We start from the raw sequence: 22,445 nt of genomic DNA, 5'->3' as shown, positions 1-22,445 counted from the left end.
TGGTGAGAGTGGAATTCAAAAAATCTTATTTTTTACTATTTTTGTTGTTTTGTTTGATTGTAAAAATAAATGTTGCACACAACACAAATCTAAACTACATCGTGCTTTTTTCATGCAGGAACTTGCCCAGGACACTACTGCCAAATCCTAATTTGCAACCCATATTGTAAGTATACAGGCCTGAAAGCTTTGAATATGGTTAGTGTTATAGGTAACAATTGTTTTCACTTACAGAATTTCAGCCAGACATGTCTTCTTCTGGGAGCCCTCCCTCACATCGCCAGCGAAATGAGATTTTTTTTTTTTTTTTCCCCAGAACATTCTTGGTACACATAACCCTATATATGCATTCTTGTTTAATAGGAAGCTGAACCAGAGGGTCTCTCAGAAGGAGACGGACGTAGCGGAGAAATGCCTGGAGTGGGCTCCCCGCATGTAAGCATCTTTGCATTAATTGCACTAAAACATGTTCTTACACATCACTGGACCTAAAAACAAGATCAACATAACAGCATTTAATTTTCCTTTTCTTCTTTTTTTTTCATTATAGGCTTCTGAATCTGTGGCTCGTCCGAGAGTTCCTCAAAGTGCCTCCCAGAGTCGTCGGCAACCACGCCGGGGCGGTCGCCATAGAGTAAGGATTTTTTTTTAGGACTTTTATAAGGTTTGTACTTAATGCTGTGATTGTTATGTTTACCTTTTTTGTCTTTAAACAGGCTTCAGAGCGTGCTCACGATTCCGACAGTGAGGATGTAGCTATAGATGTGGACTTCTTAATTGATATGGTGAGAGATCGTGAGCCGCTCTGGAATATGGCGGACCGCTTCCATGCAGATGCTAGTGTTACTAGACGAGTCTGGGAGGAAGTGTGCCATGCTGTGGTATCTAACTGGGAGGAACTCCATTCTCGGGCACAGAAAGAACAGCGTAAGTATTCACATTTCAGTAATGTTTCCGGATGTATTGTGCTTGATCCTAACCATTTTGTGTTTTCAATTTTCAGGGGAAAGAGTTCAGTTGCGGTGGCGGTCAATGTGGGATCGCTTCAAGAAGGAGTTCAGCAAAGAGATGTAGGCTCCCAGCGGATCAAGAGGACGCAGGAGCCGCTATAAGTATTCTGAGGCCCTGTCATTCCTGAGATCAACTATGGTGACAAGAAGGTAAACATTCCTACCAGAAGTGACTAAATAAAAAACGGTCAAATGTGTAATCTTTTTTTTTTGCAGTCAGGGCTAATGAATATCATGATATTAATGTCTATTTTTTTCTACTTTTTTCAACAGCACCTTCAGCAGCACGCGGGAGCCTGCATTGAACCCTTCTGGAGCGATCCCCCAGGAGGCCGTCACCATGGACCACAACATACCCAACCTCTCTGCACCCTCCCTGCCTTCCCTTGTGTGTAATCCCTCAGCCCCATTCACCTCTGCTGGAGCATCTGTGCAGGCTTCCTTACATGAAGCTGCTGTTGACGAGGTAGGCTTTCCTTTACCTCACCCCTCTGACACAGCTGCCCTCCATAGAACACCTTTGAGTTCTGGGCGGCTGCGTCAGCGGGGTCAGGAAAGGCAGTTTGCTGCAGAGTTTTTGAATCTACATGCATCCTTTCAAAACGCTATGAAAGTCATGACCCAGCAAATGTCTGCTGGGTTCAATCTTGCTAGTAGAGAGGTGCTTGATTTAGGCACGCGTGTTGAAAGGATGCATCTAGATGCAAATAAAGCGCCGCATCATTCTTTCTTCAAAGCTGCAATTGAGCAGCTGGACAACCTAACTCCTGAACAGCAGCTGCATGTAATGCAAGCCTGCCAGGTGGCCTTAGCACAGGTGACATCAGCAGCCCCTCCAACCGGCCCAGTAGTTGCTCCAGGCCCGGTCCTTCCTACCCCTCCTGTACCATACCATTTTACCCAGTACCAACCTCCTGCCCCTTTCCAGTCTGCTTCCCAGTACCAGTTCCCAACTGCATCCGTGCCTCCACTCCCTTCCCAACCTACACTCCCTTCCCAACCTACACTCCCTTCCCAATACATCCAGTCTCCTTCCACATCCCAAATTCAACCGTCCTTCACCCACAGTTTAGTTTCCCCCCCGTCTATTGTTTTCTCCACCCCTTCATCAGCTTTATCCACCCCTTCACCTTCTTTCTCCATTCCTATACCTTGTCCTTTGCTATCTGACCCCTCACAAACTACATCCTCCCACAACACCCCTGTTGAAGTGGTCCAAACTGAGAGCCCCTCCAATACTATTTCCGCTACACATTACACCAATCTTTAATGTGTTTTGTTGTTACCAATAAAAAAGTTTTATTACAAAAATATAAAAGAAAAAATTTCAGCTAAAGCTGATAAAAAATAATTTTTTTTTTCAGTCAATCAAATGTTTTTGTTTCTTTTACTGTTAATATAACATGTCGATGTATAAAACTCAATGAGTGTGTGTGTGTGTGAGTATGTGATTGCGTGAGAGTAGGTGTGTGTGAGTATGTGAATGTATGGGAGTGTGTGTACAAGAACGTGTATGAGTAACGTACGTGTGTGGTGGTGGGGGGAGGTCTGCTGGTGGGCAGTACTGTGGAAGGTCCTTGGATACCGCTTTATAGCCCCTATATTATTTCCTACACACCACACTACATGATTTAGTAGAACGTTTTTTACTAAATGATAATTTTTGTTCAATTTTAAAAGAGCTTTGTCAGGAATTTACAAATTGTGAATATTTTGGTACAAAAAAAAGGTAGTAAAACAATATAGAATACTGATACAAAGGTACTAATGCTTTACCAAAATTGAAGCTAACAAGGTACAGTAACTTAAACCACAGAAATGGTTTGGTACAACAAGGTAAAAAATTGGTTTTAACATCTCAAACCATGTCATCCTTCCATTCAACTCTACCTTCAGGTGACATAAAGTACTGGGCAAATGTGTCCCTCATTCTGGACACTGCTAGAGTACTTCGCACATTAACACTGAGATAATCATGCAATGTTGTTTCAACATCATTGTCTTCCATAGCAATCTGTTCCTTAGTAATAACCAAATTGTGTAGCACAACACATGCTTTTACCACCTCATCCACATTTTCTGTTTTCAAGTTAATTGCGGTCAACAGTACTCTCCATTTAGCGGTAAGAATTCCAAACGAACACTCCACCATCCTCCGTGCTCGTGTCAGGCTATAGTTGAACACTCTTTTTGTTGGTGTCAAGTCTCTGCTTGCGTACGGCTTGAGCAGGTGTTCTGACAGTTGAAATGCTTCATCACCTACGCAGACAAATGGCAGTGGTGGCCCAGAAGTTTGAGGAAGCGGTCTTGGAGGTAGGAATTGGAATGTGTTTCCGTACAAATTACGTCCCATTGCTGAAATTTTAAAAACTTGTGAGTCATTGGAGCGTCCATAGGCCCCAATATCCACCGCAATGAATTTGTACTTGGCGTCTGCAATCGCCATCAGGACTATTGAGAAATATTTTTTATAATTAAAAAACTCAGATCCCGATCCTGCTGGTTTAGTGATCCTGATGTGCTTGCCATCAACTGCACCCAGGCAATTTGGAAACTGACAGATGCTGTAAAATTGGTCAGCTATTTCGAGCCACCTCTCTGTTGTGGGCTGTGGAATAAACTCTTCATGTAGACTGTCCCACAATGCACGGCATGTGTACTTGATGATACCTGATAATGTTGAAATCCCAATCCTATACTGGTACTGTAGCAACGAAAGGGATTCACCTGTTGCAAGGAATCTGTAAAAAGTTAAAAAAAAATAATTAATGCAAAATAACTGCAACAACAGGAGGAGACACATTTCCAGTATACTGAAGTCTGCTTTGAAGGATAAAGAATAACAATTGCCTTACCGGAGAGTCACCATCAAACGCTCCAGTGGTGAGATGGAGAAGCGGCAGTAGGTGTCACGTCTCCGGATCAGTTCTCCAACCCTGTCCAGCAAAAAATCAAAAGTTTCCACTTTCATCCTCGTATAATGAAAAAACTTCTCTGGATTTCCTCGCAACGACAGATATAACGTTGCAAACACTCCCAGTGTCAGCCTCTGTGCAGTTATAGGGTGAATCCAGAAACGACGTCGGCGCAGACGCATGATACGCTGCCTTTGTCACTCCTTCGCCATGACAATTGCTGCCAAAGAATTGGCCTCAAAAGTGAAATCAATGTAAGCCTGAGCGATGTTCCCAATAATGGCTTCCATCTTGCTCCACAACAACAACCTCTCAACAGGGTGTATACCAAGGTATATATAGGATTTTCTGTAAATACCAATAGTCAATGGTGGCTTTTGGGCATTTTTTAAAAACCGGATCCGGCAAAAAAACGGACAAAACGGATGGAAAAACTGATGCACCGGTTCCGTTTTTTTGCCGGATCCGGCATAATCCGTTGACCAGATCCGGCAAAATAACGGAACCGGTGCATCAGTTTTTTCACATGTTATGCCGGATCCGGCAATGCGGCACGGCACCGCATCGCGCCTGATGCACAATAACTGATGTGTGAAAGTAGCCTAACTGAGGAAACTAGTGCCGGTCGGTGGGGTGTATACTGCGGAGGAGGAGCTAACTTTTTTCTGTACATAGTGTCAGCCTCCTAGTTTCAGCAGCATACACCCATGGTTTCTGTGTCCCCCAATGAAGGCTCCGAGAAACAGATTTTACGGTAAGCAACCCAAAAATCCTGTTTTTTTCGGTCATTAAACGAGGGGTACCAACAATTTTGACCACGTGTGTACATGTATAGTATGTGTTCTGCTGTCTGGTGATCAGCACTGCACCACATTACATACTTTCTCCCTCCCAGAAGCAAAGTTTCAAGCAAGGAGAGATCTTTAAAACACAATACCCAATGGATCCTGCCTTGTATGAAATTGGAGGCATAGAAGTGTAATAGAAAAATATTAAGATTTGAGAGTCCTCAGTGGTTGATACCTTTTAATGGCTAACTGAAAAACTGGTACCGTAATAAATTGCAAGCTTTCGAGACTATCTAACTACTGGCTAACACGGTGCAAAGATTTATATATTTCTTGTAGAGGTGTAATAGAAGCACAAAGGCCCATGGGTGCTATATTATAACTTCTTACAACACGGATGTTTGTATGAGGCTGTAATACATGACACTTTGTATCACATAACATGCTAAATACAGCAGAGAAACCCAGGACAAACGGGTGTACCTTGTTAAGGTCTCTGGATTCATTTTTAAGACCCAAACTTAGTGTTTCTTTATCGCTCAGTTTAGTGTCAGTAGTGGTTAGGAGGCTCCCTACAGCCTTTGTCCTCTGTGAGCTTTGTCTCCATGGTTGCCTGTTAAGTATAAAAATTGATAATTAAAAGAAACTTCAAAATAACGGGGAAAAAAAACATATGCAAGAACAGGACAGATATTTTTTTTCACACATTGAACAGCAACTGCCGTTATTATTACTAAAACAGGTTATGTTGCATTTAGTCTAGTGTTCCATCTGGTTAAAGATGCTGGCGATCACCTCACTTGTTCGCCAAGTAATCGAATGGTTTACACCGGACCAAAAATATTCATCATTATCGGAAGCACATTACTGTGTAAACAAAAGATGTGCTGCCAGTAATGATCACGCCCCCCTGAAGAAGCATTGAGCGAAACGCACGTTAGGGTCTCCCATCTTCCATGTCTTTGTCTATCTGTCCATCCATGCCTTTTGAATTTTGTTTTCACTTGATCATTTGATTGTGGTATGTTCACTGTCTACATCCTATGGTACTGAGGCACTATGCACTTTATTGAATTTTTTTAGCTTTTAGCACCAAGGATTTATTTTGAGTTTTGATTTTACTATTATGTACATTTAAGAACTGCTATTATTATTATCACCATTATCATGATTAGTTATTTCTCTATGGCTGTTTTATTCTGCGTTACTTGAACGCGGTTGTATATTTTGCTTATAATTGTCACTGAGACAGCACTCTTTTATAATAAGCTTATATACAACTTTGTGAATACTAAGTACTCACTTTGTAATTTGATCCTACCATTTTGTCTTTTGATTTTGTTTTTGATTTTGCTTAGGCTTACAGACAGACTTTTGACTATTCCCCTGCTCTGACGTGGCACTTAGGTGTCGCCTCCTGTTGCATTTTAATTTCATCATTTTTTTTTAAATTTATATTTAATTTTGCTATTTAAACTTGTAATAAAAACTATTCAGTATTTTCTAAAGCTTTGGGGTCGATTTCTTTTTGTTTTTTTCAATAACATGATCGGACATATCATAATAAGTTTCATTGATGGGATGGCACTTCTAATTGCACTATTACCGTAGGTACTTGCAGACTTTCAGAATGTTTTGCATAGTAAATGCTGGAGCTTTTACACTTCCATATGGGAAGTATGTTTGCTTACAGACATGTAAGGGGTCCTGCCTGGGATTCATCTGTGCTTCATTTCCCACTTTTGGACAATTACAGCCTACTTCCTACCATGGTGTAATACATAACAAAAGAAATTAGTGAAATCACAAAAAATCCTATGTATTAGGCCGGGTGCACACAGTCAGTAATTGGCAGAGCTTTGGACACAAGACATGTCCGCTCCGTCCAAAGTGCTGCTGGGTTTTTAACGCAGGTGATTTCGCATGTGTTCACTGCACCATGTGGAATCACCGTGTCCAATACATTGCATCTCGGCAAGATAAATAGACATGCTGTGGTCTGGAAAGACGCGTTGCATGTCCGTCTCTGTGGGTGATCTGCGCGTGATCCGCGGGCGTCGGTGCACGCATAGTGGACATGGGAATTCTTGAAATCCCATCGACTATGCTGAAACATCTGGATGCTGTAAGTTGGACGCTGCGGATGTACGCAGCGCTTACTGATAGTGGGAATGTACCCTTTACCTATTAGTTTGTGTTACGTGTTACAGAACCACACAGCACCCAGAATATGTTGTGCAGTTATATGTATGTATAATAGGTTCCATGTGAGATGCATGTCCTTAATGCATCAGTTCACAGGCTGCGCCCCTGGGCAGAGGGGACACGATATTCTCCTTTTGTTCGCCCTCTCCCCACCTTTGTAATTCCCACAGTAAGCATCGGCAGGCTCCGGCCACCTGCGGCTTTTGTAATGTATGTCTGGCCTGCCGCTTTTCTATTGGCCGGCCCTCTGTATCTGTGTGATATATTCTGTGTCCTGAAAGTAAAGTGTTGTCAGTCTGGAAATACATAGAGAAGCAGTGATCTTTTATATGCGCCCATGTAACCAAGGAATTCCAGCCAGCGTCATTCATTCAGACTCCAGCCAACGCAGATCGGACCTCCGAAAACACGGGGTGGTACTGAAAGAGAGTACCCCAGCTTGGTAGACCCCGTTACAATTTGTTTCTTCTGAATCATGCATTTCTACTTCTATGGCTAAACAATGGCAGATAAACCCCATAGAAGTTGCATATATACCGTAGAGCTACAAGAATAACTTAAAATTGGTAAACATTCAAATCCCATGCATATGTTACCCTGGTGGGATTGTAACCCCAGACTGCAGAGTTGAAAGGCTGCAGATATTAACTTCTGAATCGTCGGGGTGCAGATTAGGTACTAAGAGTCAAAAAGTTGGCAACAACACAACAACAGAATCATAGAAATGGGTTATATACCGTAACTGCATCTTGATGATTTGGCCAAAGCAACTAAGTGTATATTATAGGAAATTGAATGGTATTATTTGCATCTCAAGAATGAGATTTCATCAGTCAACAGAAATTATCAGTATGAGAATTCACTGAAGATAAAGGTTGGGTGTATCCTGAGGATTTCTTCAGCTCTGTTCTTGTAATTGAGGTTGGTGATTTGTGATACTTGTGGATCGTTTTTCATCTTTTCTTCCATAAAAAGTGATTTCTTTGCTACCTGACAAGTTGCCTGCAGTAAGTTTTTGTTACTTTATGGCTATGTTCAGATGAAAAGAATTTTGGCCATTGTCATGCTCCTGTGTATACAGCGGATTCCACACTGTTCAACATACGCTAATGTGCTAGTACACACAGAGCCAAAAAATGTTTAAAAAATCACAGCGTCCGTTTTGTGAATGATAGTCCTTCTTTCAATGGCATGAAGTTTGCAAGCCGTCTGCAATGGGGAGGAGGGCACTGAGCAGCACATGTGCGCAATCATATCTGCAGACGTGACTGGCCTGTGTATTGCCATGTTTGTCTGAATATAGCCCAAGGGGCAAAATAAAATGTCATGACTTTTTCAACAGGTAAATCCCTTTGCATTACACCTATAAACCAGTTGCTTGACAGTCTTAAACATATGAATAAATATGAAGCACATCTTACAAATGATATATTGCGTTAGCATCTTTATTTCATATCTTGTGTGTCAGCAAATTCATGCTTCAGCTAGAGTATTAGTCACTTTGTGTGCCATCCATTATATTTGCGTGCAGACGGCAATCGTACCTGTGTACAGCTCTCTGCTGGTTGAATATGGATAATAATTCAGCGGCCTCTTTGGATAAAGATTTACATTCATTCCTTAACTCCATGCTCTCCTTCCAGAGAAGCTCAGCTCCAGCTACCAAGGAAAAGCAAAATATAAAAACTCAGAAAAACGTATGGATAAATCATCCTCATCACATTTATGCCATAAATACTAGGTTGTGCAGCAGAAAAAAATAAAGTATACTCATACTGGAACCTACCTGCAAAAATCATCAAAAATCAATGGCTACCAAATTACACTGCAAATCTGGACATTATACTGTTTACTAAAGTTACGGTGGTTTAGACCTCATTCAGTTGCCCATTTGTTTCCTGTACTTATTCTTTTAAAACCAGTTATAGTGTATAATACATAAATTCACTATTATATACTCTCAGGAGTAATAGGAATATAGCTAGGAGAGTTTCCCATAAATGGATAAAATATAACCTTTATTGGATAATCTTAAAATAACCATTCAAGACAAAAAAGTTACACAAAACTATAATGCCACATGTATAAAGTGCTCGTGCATACCAATGCTCGATAAAAAAATGGTTTTATTTCACCACTGTATTAGATGTTTGCCATAGCAGCTCTGCATCGGACAGCAATAGGAAAGACCAAAAGTGAGGGGGTGGGGTGGGGAAGAGGGCTTCCTTTCATTCCCTGTCATGCTCCTGCATTACTCCCGTCCTCACAAGGACAGTCAGTACCCAAATGTTAACTGCTATGGGTCACCCACCAACATTATATTATTTAGATCTCCCTACTCATTTCCTCCCCAATGGAGGGGATTAATCAGGAGAGTTATAAGGCTGTTTTCACACGTTCAGGAATTTTCACGTTTTTTTCACGATTTTCCCCTGCAATAACGCTTAAAAAACGCCTACATCAAGCATCCTATTATTAGAATGAAATCCACAATTTTTGTGCACATGATGCGTTTTTTTCCACAAAAAAAACGCATTGTGGAAAAAAAAGTAGCATGTTCATTAATTTTGCAGAAAATCTGCGGATTTCATTGTATTAGGATGCTCCGGAAAAAAAGGCGAAAAATCCGCAAAAAAAGTGATAAAAACGCACAAAAAACGTGAAAAAAAAATGCGGATTTCCTGGGAAGGAGTCCGGTTTTTCTTAGGAAATTTCTGCATACGTGGGCACATAGCCTAAATGAAATAAGTGGGATCATAAGAAAAGATCATAGGGCCCTGCAGTGGCAGTGATCCTTTTTCTAAGGTGTGACCAATGGTGTCACTGCTCCCATGTATATGGATGGTGTGATCTGGAACCCACCTCAGGGTTTCTTTAAATAGAGGTGTGCTATGCCTCCGGCGTGTCATGTCACCCCCCCAATATCCAGCCCTGTATTACAAGTATAAGGGATTATCCTAACTTCTGGTAGCGGCGTCACAGTCACATCATATCTCTCCAATCCAAAATAAAAATCTCAAGTCACGTCCGTTACTGATTGGTAAAATGATCAAAATCGCTCATATAAGTCTGACAAATAAATAAAATAAATAAAATAAATAAATAAAATAAATAAATAAAATAAATAAATAAAATAAATAAATAAAAATAAATAAAATAAATAAAATAAAATAAATAAATAAATAAAACAAATAAATAAGGACAGATATGTATAGGACCAAAGGAAGAAAAAGAACCTCTAAAATATAGCTTTTATTAATAAACTCTAAAAAAGATCCGGTCTTTATAGACTTATCTAAGAGAGGATTATGTCACAGTCAGGTAAAAAAAAAAAAATCACATATCTTGTCTTAATTACAGATGTTTATGATGAAAGACAGGTCTAGGGGAGAGCGCATGATTCTCTGCTTCCCTACCTACCAGCGGAGGTTGGCACCCTATGGGGAAACGCAGTGGCGCACCCGTACCACTTTGGCTTGTCCTAACTGATCCTGATAGGGATCCCTCAAAAAAGCCACCACCAACACCAGAAATAAGGGCTTAAGTGCCATACAAATTTTTTTGAAACCTGACACTATATTTCCTTTTGGTAATAACTGTGCGTGAGCCCGTTATTTAACACATGTAGATCACTATGTGATCACTTCCTACGTGTGTTATTACATTAATTAATCCCTCTAATAGTCAAAGATTGTTCTAGACGGACCAAGAATATATCTACTGGGATAAAGCCAACTCTATTCAGTAATAGGGCACATACTAGTAAATCAAGTAAGGTCACCTACAGCGATATTGTCTAAAATGGATGCAGTAAGAGAGTAGTGAACTAAATTACGCACGTGACGCTCTCTTAAGTGGGCCCTCATCTAAGGGATGCGCTAAATGGGATTACATACAACAGCATTATTCATACAGAAAGTGATAAACTTAGTAGACCCTTTCTTCAATGGACATTCACATGCAGACAGCAAATATGTAGTAAGGCAAGGTTGCAAACATCACTCTGCTTTTTTCTATGAATAATACTGTTGTACATGATCTCATTTGTTGCACCCCATATCTATTCCTTTATGTGAGGGTCATGTATGCGTGATTTAGTTGACTACTCTTCTACTGTATCCATTTTAGACAACTTCCGCTGGTAGGTAGGGAATCATGCGCTCTCCCCTAGACCTCTCTTTCATCAAAAATTTCTGTAATTAAGACAAGATATGCGATTGTTTTTGTTTTTTTTAACTTACCCTGACCTAATCCTCTCATAGATATGTCAGTATAGACTGGAGATTTTTTAGAGTTTAATAATAAAAGCTATATTTTATTTTGATCCAATCATATTTATTGGTATTTAAACATGACAAACAAAGACTGACATAAAAAACATCAGTTCTACAACATTAGCACATAACATGACAGTAGAAGACATAAGCATTAACATACAGTAAATATCTAGCATTAACACAGGAGAAAAAGAAAGAAAAAAAAAAAACCTCAGGCTTATCTCCCGGTATGATAGTGTAATAAATCTCTTGCCTTCAGATGTATTCCAAAGGTAGGACCCAAACCTCACACAATAAAGCAGTAGAACCAATTTTCAAACGTATGTTATACATCACATGACCTCGACACATTTGAATACCGGCTTTGCAGCCAGGGATCCCATATACGCTGAGTCTTCTTTTTTGCAGAGGCGGTTTGTGTAAGGGCTAGTTCATGCTCACAATGAAAGTTAATTTTTTCAACTACTGTAATGGTCTAAACTGTAGCACATTTCCATTAAGCGGCCACTAGCAATCTAACTGCTATCAGTATGTGAGATAAGGCTCCCCTAATCATATGCGGAAACTCCTCTGTTCCAATATGTAAAATTACCAGGCTAGGAGACAATGTCAGGCCTACCCCAAGGACTTCTAGTATTAATCTGGCAATATCCTTCCAGAAATTATTCAGAGCTGGACAGTCCCTCCACATGTGTTCTAGTAACCCACATCTCCTCCAACATAATGGGTAATGGTCTGGGCCAAAGTGAGCCACTTGTACCGGAAACCTATACCAACGAAGGTGAATTTTTTTCAGTTGTTCAAGATGGTTAAGACATGATGAGACCCGTAACACCTCTCCCAGAGCATCTCTCCAAGCCCCCGGCTCCAGGGATATACCCAGTGAATGATCCCAGAGAGACATATAAGAAAGTTTTATATCTACATCAGGATCATTCAGAGCCCTGTATAGGATGGACACACATTTTGGGCCGGATTCTGGTATTAAGAAGTATCCATTAGCTCTGCGATCTAATTTGGAGTTAAAAAAAGGTGATTCCGGTGAAGCTGACAAAAGATGGCGTATTTGTAAGCATTGATAGAAATATCTGCGTATTCCTGGGTGTTTGGATGCTAAATGATCAAAGGGCAGAATCCCCGAGCTCCCCATCAAGTCCTGAAGGTTCCTAATCCCCGCCGTTATCCAGACATGTAAGAGCTCTCAGAGACACAATACTTAGGGGGATTTTAATTAAGGACGGGGCTAATTTCCTCCAATACTGTAATGCGGCTACCATTGTTGGCAAACTTGGTGTATACCGGCTAATCTTAATAGCCTCAGCTTCCAAAACTAGGCGAGGAGAGTTCCTTTTAGCATAGAATATTTCAATTTGAAGCCATCTGTGGTCCCTATCCATATACCACCAGTCCCTGAGTCCAGTTAGAACAGATGCTCTGTGGTATGCTCGGCATGCCCATCCCTCCAAGATCATATGGATAATATTGTAGGTTACTCGCTATCCTTGGCTGTTTATGTGCACAGATAAAACGATTGGCCATTCGTTGAAGCATCAGGATAATCCTATTAGGGATTGTAAAAGGGATGCACCTAAAGAAATAGATAATTTTGGGAAGTATTATCATTTTAAAGTTATTGATTCTCGCTATCCATGAGGTCATAAAATTATGAAGTTTATCTAACTCTGATTTAGTCGTTTTAGCTAGATTAGAGAAGTTATTATCCACTACATTTTGGGAGCTTGTTAGTGTAATTCCTAAGTATGGGATACCGTCCAGCATCCACTTAAAGTGGAATCTATTCTCGAAAGATCTGCGTAGTGCATCTGGGACTGCAACTGGATGTATCAAGGATTTCGTAGGGTTTAGTTTGTAATATGATATTTTACCAAACTCCTCCAGCACGGACATGACAGCTGAGAACGATGGCCCAATATTCACACACGAGATTATGGCGTCGTCCGCATAAAGTCCCACTTTATGTGTTAGCGGGCCCACTGTGATCCCCGAGATATTGGAATCGGATCTTATGCGCTCAGCCAACGGTTCCATACATAGTGCAAATATAATGGGGGATAGCATCAGCCTTGTCGTGTTCCGTTTGTTGTTCGGAAGATTCCAGACAAAAAACCCAACGACAGTACCCTAGCACAGGGAGTCAAATACATAGAACTAATTGCTGAGAAAATGGGACCCACAAAGCCAAATTTAGTCAAGACAGCCCGTAAATATCCCCAGTGCACCCTGTCAAACGCTTTTTCAGCATCCAGTGACAGGAATGCACTGGGGACAGCAGAAAGCTCCGCCACACATCAAATCTAGCATTCTCCTTGTACCATCTTTTGCTTTGCGTCCAGCCACAAACCCCACCTGGTCCGGAGAGATCAGAGATGGAATAATCAATTTCAAACGTGACGCTAGAATCTTTGTGAATAGATTGACATCACAGCTCAAAAGCGCTATAGGCCTAAAATTGCCTGGGACCGTGGGGGACTTCCCCGGTTTAGGGAGGGTAGTGATCGTAGCCTCCAACCCGGGCATAGACACTTTGCCCGTTTCTCTCCACGCTGTAAATAGACGTAATAGAAAGGGAATCAAATCTTGTTGAAAACATCGGTAATAAACATTTGAGAATCCATCCGGACCAGGGGCCCCATATTGTTTAGTATGGTTTATAGAGAATTGAACTTCTTCCTTTAATAATAAAAGCTATATTTTAGAGGTTCTGTTTCTTCCTTTGGTTTTGCAAAAACAGATACCCTTACCATACAATGAGCAAAATCTAATCTGAAAAATTGATGAAAATGGTGCAAAAAAAAAAAAGGTGTAAAAGTATAGAAATACAAGTATGCCTTACCATTAGACAAGACGATTTTGTAGTGTTAGACATTATTAATATCAATGTATTTATGACATACAGCATGACAAGTAATTTTCAGATAATTTTAGAGGTATTTTCACATTACTCTAAGTAGCTACAACTTTTATGATAGCTAATAATAATAATAAACTTTATTTCTACAGCGCCGACATATTCCGCAGCACTTTACATTTCAGAGGGGACATGTACAGACGATAGACATTACAGCATAACAATAATCACATAGATCATAACAGATACCAAGAGGAATGAGGGCCCTGCTCGCAAGCTTACAATCTATGAGGAAAAAGGGGAGACACGAAAGGTGGGTGGTAACAGTTGCCTTCATTGTTCGGACCAGACATAATGTTAAGTGTGTAACAGTACAGACACACAGGGCTAATAGATGCATAAAGCATGTAGGAACATGATGCAGGGAACCTGGTTATGGTAAAACTTTTGACTGTGCCACACAGGGATAGTTAGGTTAATGTGTTGAGGCGGTAGGCCAGTCTGAATAAATGCATTTTAGGGCACGCTTAAAATTGTAGGGATTGAGGACTAATCGTATTGACCTGGGAAGTGCATTCCAAAGAATTGGCGCAGCACGTGTATAGTCTTGGAAACGGGAGTGGGAGGTTCTGATTATTGAGGATGCTAACCTCAGGTCATCAGCAGAACGGAGGGCATGGGTAGGGTGGTAGACTGAGACGAGGGAGGAGATATAGGGTGGTGCTGAGCCTAGGAGTGCTTTGTGGGTGAAGGTAATAAGTTTTACTGGATTCTGGAATGCATGGGTAGCCAGTGTAATGACTGGAACAAGGTAGAGGCATCAGTGTAACGAATGGTGAGGAATATGATCCTGGCAGCAGCATTCAAGACAGATTGGAGAGGGGAGAGTTTGGTAAAAGGGAGACCGATTAAAAGAGAGTTACAATAGTCCAGACGAGAATGATTAAGAGAAACAGTAAGAGTTTTTGCAGAGTCGAAAGTAAGAAAGGGTCGAATTCTAGAAATGTTTTTGAGGTGCAGATAACAAGAGCGAGCCAGTGATCGGATGTGGGGGCGAATGAAAGCTCGGAGTCAAGTATGACCCCAAGACAGCGGGCATGTTGCTGGGGAGTAATAGTGGAACCACATCCAGAAATGGCAATGTCGGCATAGGTGCATTAGTAGAGGGAGGAAACACAAGGAGTTCAGACTTTGACAGGTTCAATTTCAGATATAGCGAGGACATGATGTTAGACACAGCGTTTAGACAATCACTGGTGTTTTCTAAAAAGGCAGGCGTGATATCAGGAGAAGTGTATAATTGGGTGTCATCAGCATAGAGATACTGGAAACCAAATCTACTGATTGTTTGACGAATAGGGGCAGTGTACAAAGAGAAGATGAGAGGGCCTAGAACCGATCCTTGAGGAACCCCAACAGTAAGTGGAAGATGTGGGGAGGAGGAGCCAGCAAAAGTTACAGTAAAGGAGCCGTCAGAGAGATAGGAGGAACGGTGTCCTTGATGCGGCTAATAAAATCAATTATCAGTAGCAACTTACAAATTTCTAAGGTCAGTCATTTTGTAGCGATTTTTTAAGAGGAGTTCATAAGTAACCTAAAGGCTCCTGTGCACAATATGTTGGTCATATCAGGCACATTTGGAAGCTGCACCTGACACGTAAAGTGTATGGGGGCCTCCCGAATAAGTGATGATGATCTCCCAAAGCTCCCTTTTTTTTTCTATAACAGACAGGTATGCGTTGCAAAAAGATTGCAAATCTTCAGGAAGGGGGGCTGGGAGCAATAGTAGTCAGGATAAATGTATATGTATGATCAGCGTTATACACATATATATGCTAGAAATATATGATAAGTATGATCAGCTATATTGTGGCCCTTTACTTTAAAGGTAGGAGGAAATGCATTCAATGCAAATTTTCTTTTATTGTAAAATCACATAAAAAAATATATACGGTATACATAATTTCAGATTGTAAAGACAGTTTTTGCCTTCAAAGAAACAAAGCTCCTCTTGAACTCCTGTGGTGGTTGTAGAACTTTTACCTACTAAAATGTTTGATTTTTTGGTCTAAAAAATCCTAAAGAAGTAAATAAATAGACTTAAACCGGTGCCACAACTGTGCTGATGGGCCGTTAACCCTCTGTGCTGTTCCTAGCACAGTAACCATGACAATATCAAAGTAGTGGAGAAAAGAAGGGGGTGGGGGGATAAGAGGAAGGTGATTTTTACAAATTACAGCAGCCTTGTTCCTCAATCCTTACTGGGTCATCCTGCCGAGGGATTTCTGGAGGATTAGTCTGCGTAAGGCATTGCAAAGGAATTCTTCTCCTCATAAGGAAGCGTGTTGAAAAGGATATGTCAACCTCGCACCAGCACCGGAGGGGAGGCTCAGTGCATGTGTTTATAGTAAGAGGTCTGAATAAAGACCACTACAGTCATCCTAGCCTTCCACACACACCCAAGATGGACGGCCAGCAACCCTTGAGGACATTTCTTGGGTTGTTAGAAGTAAATCTTTAATAACCATACATATCCATCTATCATACATTTATGTGTCCATCTATCTTACATCTATCCGTCTCATAAAGGTGCTTCTCACAAAATTAGAATATCATCAAAAAGTTAATTTATTTCAGTTCTTCAATACAAAAAGTGAAACTCATTATATAGAGTAATTACAGAGTGATCTATTTCATGTGTTTATTTCTGTTAATGTTGATGATTATGGCTTACAGCCAATGAAAACTCAAAAGTCATTATCTCAGTAAATTAGAATACTTTATAACACCAGCTTGAAAAATGATTTTAAAATCTGAAATGTTGGCCTACTGAAATGTATGTTCAGTAAATGCACTCAATACTTGGTCAGGGCTCCTTTGGCATCAATTACTGCATCAATGCGGCGTAGCATGGAGGCGATCAGCCTGTGGTACTGCTGAGGTGTTATGGAAGCCCAGGTTGCTTTGATAGCAGCCTTCAGCTCGACTGCATTGTTGGGTCTGGAGTCTCTCATCTTCCTCTTGGCAGTACCCCATAGATTCTCTACGGGATAAAGGTCAGACGAGTTTGCTGGCCAATCAAGCACAGTGATACTGTTGTTTGTAAACCAGGTATCGGTACTTTTGGCAGTGTGGACAGGTGCCAAGTCCCGCTGGAGAATTAAATTTCCATCTCCCAAAAGCTTGTCGGCAGAGGGAAACATGAAGAGCTCTAAAATTTCCTAGTAGATGGCTGCGCTGACTTTGGTCTTCATAAACACAGTGGACCTACACCAGCAGATGACATAGCTCCCCAAACCATCAATGATTGTGGAAACATCACACTAGAACTCAAGCAGCTTGGATTGTGGCCTCTCCGCTCTTCCTCCTGACGCTTGCACCTTGATTGCCAAATGAAATGCAAAATTTACTTTCATCTGAAAACACCTTGGACCACTGAGCAACAGTCCAGCTCTTTTTCTCCTTGGCCCAGGTAAGACGCTTCTGGAGTTGTCTATTGGTCATGAGTGGCTTGACACAAGGAATGCGACACTTGTAGCACATGTCCTGGATAAGTCTGTGTGTGGTGGTTCTTGAAGCAATAACTCCAGCAGCAGTCCACTCCTTGTGAATCTCCCCCAAATTTTTGAATGGCCTTGTCTTAATCCTTTCAAGGCTGCAGTTATCCCGGTTGCTTGTGCACGTTTTTCTACCACACTTTTTCCTTCCACCTAACTTTCCATTAATATACTTGGATACAACACTCTGTGAGCAGCCAGCTTCTTTAGCAATGACCTTTTGTGGCTTACCCTCCTTGGGGAGTGTATCAATGACTGCTGTGAGGTATCGCTGTCATTCAAGGTTGGGGAACACTCGCTTGGCAGCAAATAAATCATATCCGGAACGGGTTTTCCATAAAACCAAATCAGTCCGTGAGGTTTATTCACCATCATAAACCACAGCAGCAATATACAACAGCGCACCGTCCATTATATAGCTTCACATTACAGCATAGCGTCCATTAAACAGGCTATTTAGCCCAAGGGTTCTCTCACCCACGTCAGGGTTCCCATATGGCTGTTTCTCCAGGCTGCAGACATCCACTCACTCCTCAGGGACTCTCAGACGCTGGCCGCCATTACACACACAGCCGCTCCACAGGCTGTTAGCCAGGAGATCCTTCTCCTCACAGGACCTTCCAAACTGGACCAATCAGGTCCCAGCATTCACCCTTGTGACCTACCCTCGCCACCTTATATGGTCCGTAGCCACGCCCACTGGGTCACATGGCTATGACCTCATCACAGGTCCTTCACACACTTACAAAGCCTTTTACTATAGGCGTTTTCAGACACACTCCTGGGTGGATTTGTTTGTAACCAGAACCCGCCCATCTCTCTAGTTACCTGAAGACTTCTCCCTTACACTTAGAAACAACACCTCAGCAATGATATTGCTGATCACACATACACAAGTCTCCATCTCAAAGTCACCCACTTTGAGATGCATAACTATGCTTCAGGATTCTGCCACTCATCCGTTGTTGGGACATCCACACAGCGCCCCCTAGTGGACATAGTGGTCAATATACCACATACCCCGCCCCTCTGTTCAAACTTGTGGGGTTGAACACAATCTTACACCAGGATCTCGAGACCGGGCACTCATTACACCTTGCCCCATAGGTCGAGAGAACCGTCTCCCTCTGTCATCCGGCCTCATTTCTACGTTAGGCCTCCCCCGCCCCCAGCGGTCAAAATATCGGTCATTGTCTGACCCTCCAGTTGCAGTCTGTCTGCATCATCAGACACTGTTTAGTCACCACCCTCCTAGAGTGCGCTTCGTCACCTGACCGTTCTCCCACTGACTGACTCTCCCGGTTGGTACGGTCATCAGTCTTAATCGGTCCTACTGTCTGGCCCGAGTCTGACCCATTCAGCGTATCACAGGAACTGCGGTCTCTCAGCCTCGCACGGCCCGTCGAACTGCCACTTGCTGACATTCTTCGGCCACCTTCCATGTCACTACTTGGAGGAACCCTTCGGGTCCTTACATCTTGGGTTGGAGGCGGCTGCCACCTGGTATTCCGTACTTCTTTATTAATTCGCTGACGGTTCAGCCTCAACTGCTCAATTTCTTGCAGGTACCCCACTTGATACTCCACGAGCATCCGAAAGTCTCTCAGTCTCTCCATGGAGCCAACCATGATGATGGGAATTCTACCCACTTCACTGGATACCGGGTCTTCATTATCAGGAGGGATCCTCACCCTCACCTTCCGCAAACCTCGCCGATCCATAGCCTCCCTGGCTAACTCCAGGCGTCGAGCAGCCTTCACATTACTCCGCCTAACCAACTGTTTGACGTGGAGACACTGCAAATGCATCTCTTTCAGGACAGCTACCCGGTTTGCTGTATCTTCTCTGGCGGATATTATCACTAACTGCCGAGTCTCAGATGCCCAGTGCACCTCACACGCCTTGACCGCTTCTTTGAAAGCCTCATGTACACCTTCCTCCGCACAGGCGCCTTGCATGTCTTCTGGAATGTCAATCACAGTCTTGAAGGAGGTGGTCTTGCTCTCTTCCAGGCCAGGAGGCTCTGGCCTTACCACGGACACTTCCCTCACTACAGTTGACCCGACCGGGTGACTGTCTTCTTCAGTTCTTAACTCATCAACTTAACACGATTGGATCACTTCATGACCCTTGGCCACTATGGCTACTGGCAGTTCTGTCTTATTATCACTCACGCTCACCCGCGGTAAGTCTTCGTCCAATTTCTCCCGCAGAAGACTGTTAACTACTCCTCTGAGTTCCTCCATCTCTTCCTTGAGGTTCTTGTTCACACTTTGCCAGGTGGACAGGTGACCTCTGAGCTCCAAGATCTCTTTCTTGACCTCCTCGACCCTGTGCTCAGCCGTTTGTCTCAGGACTCTTTCTCGTTTGACACATTCATCCACCTCCTCTCTGAGGGCCTTATTCAGTCCTTGCCACGTTACCATGTGGCCTTTGAGCTCAGAGACTTCTTTCTCTAGCCCTTCTACTCTGTGCTCCCTTTCTTTCTCAGAGCCACAGTCACCCCCAGAGATTAAGTCATCCCTCCAGTTACTCACTAACCATGTGACTACTTCCACCGTCTTATCCACCAGGTCAGCGTCAGTTTTGTCACGAGTTTCAGTCAGCACAGCACTAGATTCTGTCCTAGTGGTGGCTACTGGCAACAACACGTCACAGTCACACCACATCGTACGATGAACCCCCAAGACATTCTCTATCCGTGTGTCAGCTCTGCTCTTTTTGTTTACCACACCATTCTCATTCACACTGTGGTACCCTTCAGGTGACGTCAGGTCAGTAAATTCATCTGACGCAATTCTTTCTCTGGTTGCCCCTATGTCTGGCCTGTCCACGTTAGGAGGCGTCAGCGTCTTAGTATTGGTTAATCCAACAGTAGGAACGTCTCCCTCCTCGTACCATAGGTCATCCAACATGACAAAATCCCGGCCCCCCCTCCAAGGTATACACCAAGTCTGGTGGTATCCCGCCACCTTGGCACTCACTGCCTCCGGGCCCCTCAAACACCACTCTGTCTAGCACATAGTTCACCGTGACCCCATGTTTACAGCGAACCTGGGCCATTTTCTCAGTCAGACAGAAAGTGAGGAATTCCTAACAGAGTCACCTAACTCTTGGAGTCCAACCGTCCCGAGATTCCTTCCCGATGCAGCATCACAGTACACACTTGCGGTCCGTCATGCTCCGGAAAGTATAACCCACATTCTGGAAATGACATACACGCACACTGCGGTTTCCCAGACATACCCACTGAGCCAACCAGTGCTGCCATTTCTTCACACTCGGCCCCTTTCTGGACCACCACCCCAATTTGGGTCACCGCCCCCCTCTGGGACTCCACCCCCTTTTGGGCTACCACCCCGACTTGGGTCACCGCCCCCTTTTGGGCTACTACCCCAATTTGGGTCACTGCCCCCTTTTGGGACTCCACCCCCTTTCGGATCTCCCCATGTCTGTTATACCGGTCTTCTCAGACCACAGTTCACACCACACAGTTTTAGATCTCTTACGATACCACACAAGTCTTTGTTGGCACCACCACAGCTCCTGCTGTCATCGATCAACGGCACCACCGGCTGCTGTTCACACACAGCGGCTGGTGTCACTGCAGCTCCTGCTGCGCCATCTTCGTGGATCCGCCGATCCACCGAAAGCCGCTTGTCACCTTCGTAACCCCGCCGAGTTACCGGAAGCCGCTTGTCACCTTCGTGACCCCACTGAGCCACATCAAGCCGCTAGTCACCTTCTTGACTCCCACTGAGCCACCGCAGGCTGAGTCGAGAATAAAGAAATAACACACCACAAAAAAACTCAAAAACTCACGTGTCCTGACTGTGTGCTATTCAGGACGCTCCTGTCTCCACCTGAGACCGTCCGACACACAGGGCGCACCGGGTGCGATTCAGGGAGCGACCCTCCTCCCAGGGTCTCCCCACACACCGGCCTCACCAGGTCCAGGGGCTCGGCGGGTTCTCTTCAGGACACATGTCTCTGCCTGAGACTGCCCAACACTCACGCCTCACCAGGTCCAAGGTCACACCACGTGCTCCTGGGATCCGACTCTTCCCCCAGGGCTGACCCTCCAGGACCTTTCCTCACTGAACCCTCCAGGTACACTGTCTTCCTCACTGACCCAGGTCTGTACCACACGAATACCTGTCCGATACCTGTGTCGGCCACACGGGTCACCGTTTTACTCATTGACCCAGGTCAGTACCACACGAACACCAGTCCGTTTCTCCTGTGTTGCCCACACAGGTCCTCGGGTACCTCTTCTCCGCAGAGGCACACTAGCAATTACCAGTCTCTGTCTCCTGGGGAAGCAGCCGCACTGGGCTCACCGATCTGGACAGTGCCTTACTCACTAGGCCGCCCCACGGTTTCCAGAACCACAGCCGGACAGTGGCTTCCCCACTTGCAGGCCGTCACAGGCTCTGCTCACACGTGGCCGGTCAGCCAGGGCTGTGGAGTCGGAGTCGGAGTCGTGGAGTCGGAGTCGGTGCTCATTTTGGTGGAGTCGGAGTCGGAGTTGGAGTCGGTATAAAATGGACCGACTCCGACTCCTAAAATATATAATAAATTGGGTACAGTAATTCAATGCAGGATGTGCTGAATATTTTTTCATAGGAGTTTGGGAAAGTTATGAAATGTCCTATAAATGGCTGTTCTATTCCTGATCTAAGGCTACATTCACACACAGCGTTTTTCCTGTGTTTTTTGAGGATACGTTTTTCAGCTGCAAAAGTTGATCATCTTTTTAAAAAACTGCATCACCTGAAAGGTTTTTGAGCTCATAGATAATGTTACTCAATAGCAAAAGCAGAT

The 22,445-nt window shown here is 43.3% G+C and overlaps 1 protein-coding gene across 5 annotated transcripts in view; it reads right to left on the bottom strand.

Annotated features, from left to right (window-relative positions):
• The window catches only part of LOC141101628 (uncharacterized), a 271,446-nt gene that overhangs the window by 97,888 nt on the left and 151,113 nt on the right, over window positions 1-22,445 (bottom strand). For all 5 annotated transcript variants that reach the window (XM_073590816.1, XM_073590818.1, XM_073590817.1 and 2 more), the window contains 2 exons: window positions 8,463-8,577; window positions 5,197-5,326 (listed from right to left, as the gene is read on the bottom strand). In XM_073590816.1, coding sequence (XP_073446917.1) covers window positions 5,197-5,326; window positions 8,463-8,577 — 245 coding nt within the window. The remainder of the gene's footprint in view (window positions 1-5,196; window positions 5,327-8,462; window positions 8,578-22,445) is intronic.

This window comes from Dendrobates tinctorius, unplaced genomic scaffold (genome assembly GCF_039654945.1).
Source record: "Dendrobates tinctorius isolate UK_male_01 unplaced genomic scaffold, ASM3965494v1 ptg000120l, whole genome shotgun sequence".
Taxonomy (NCBI): Eukaryota; Metazoa; Chordata; class Amphibia; order Anura; family Dendrobatidae; genus Dendrobates; species Dendrobates tinctorius.
This window is presented reverse-complemented; position numbering and strand designations above follow the sequence as displayed.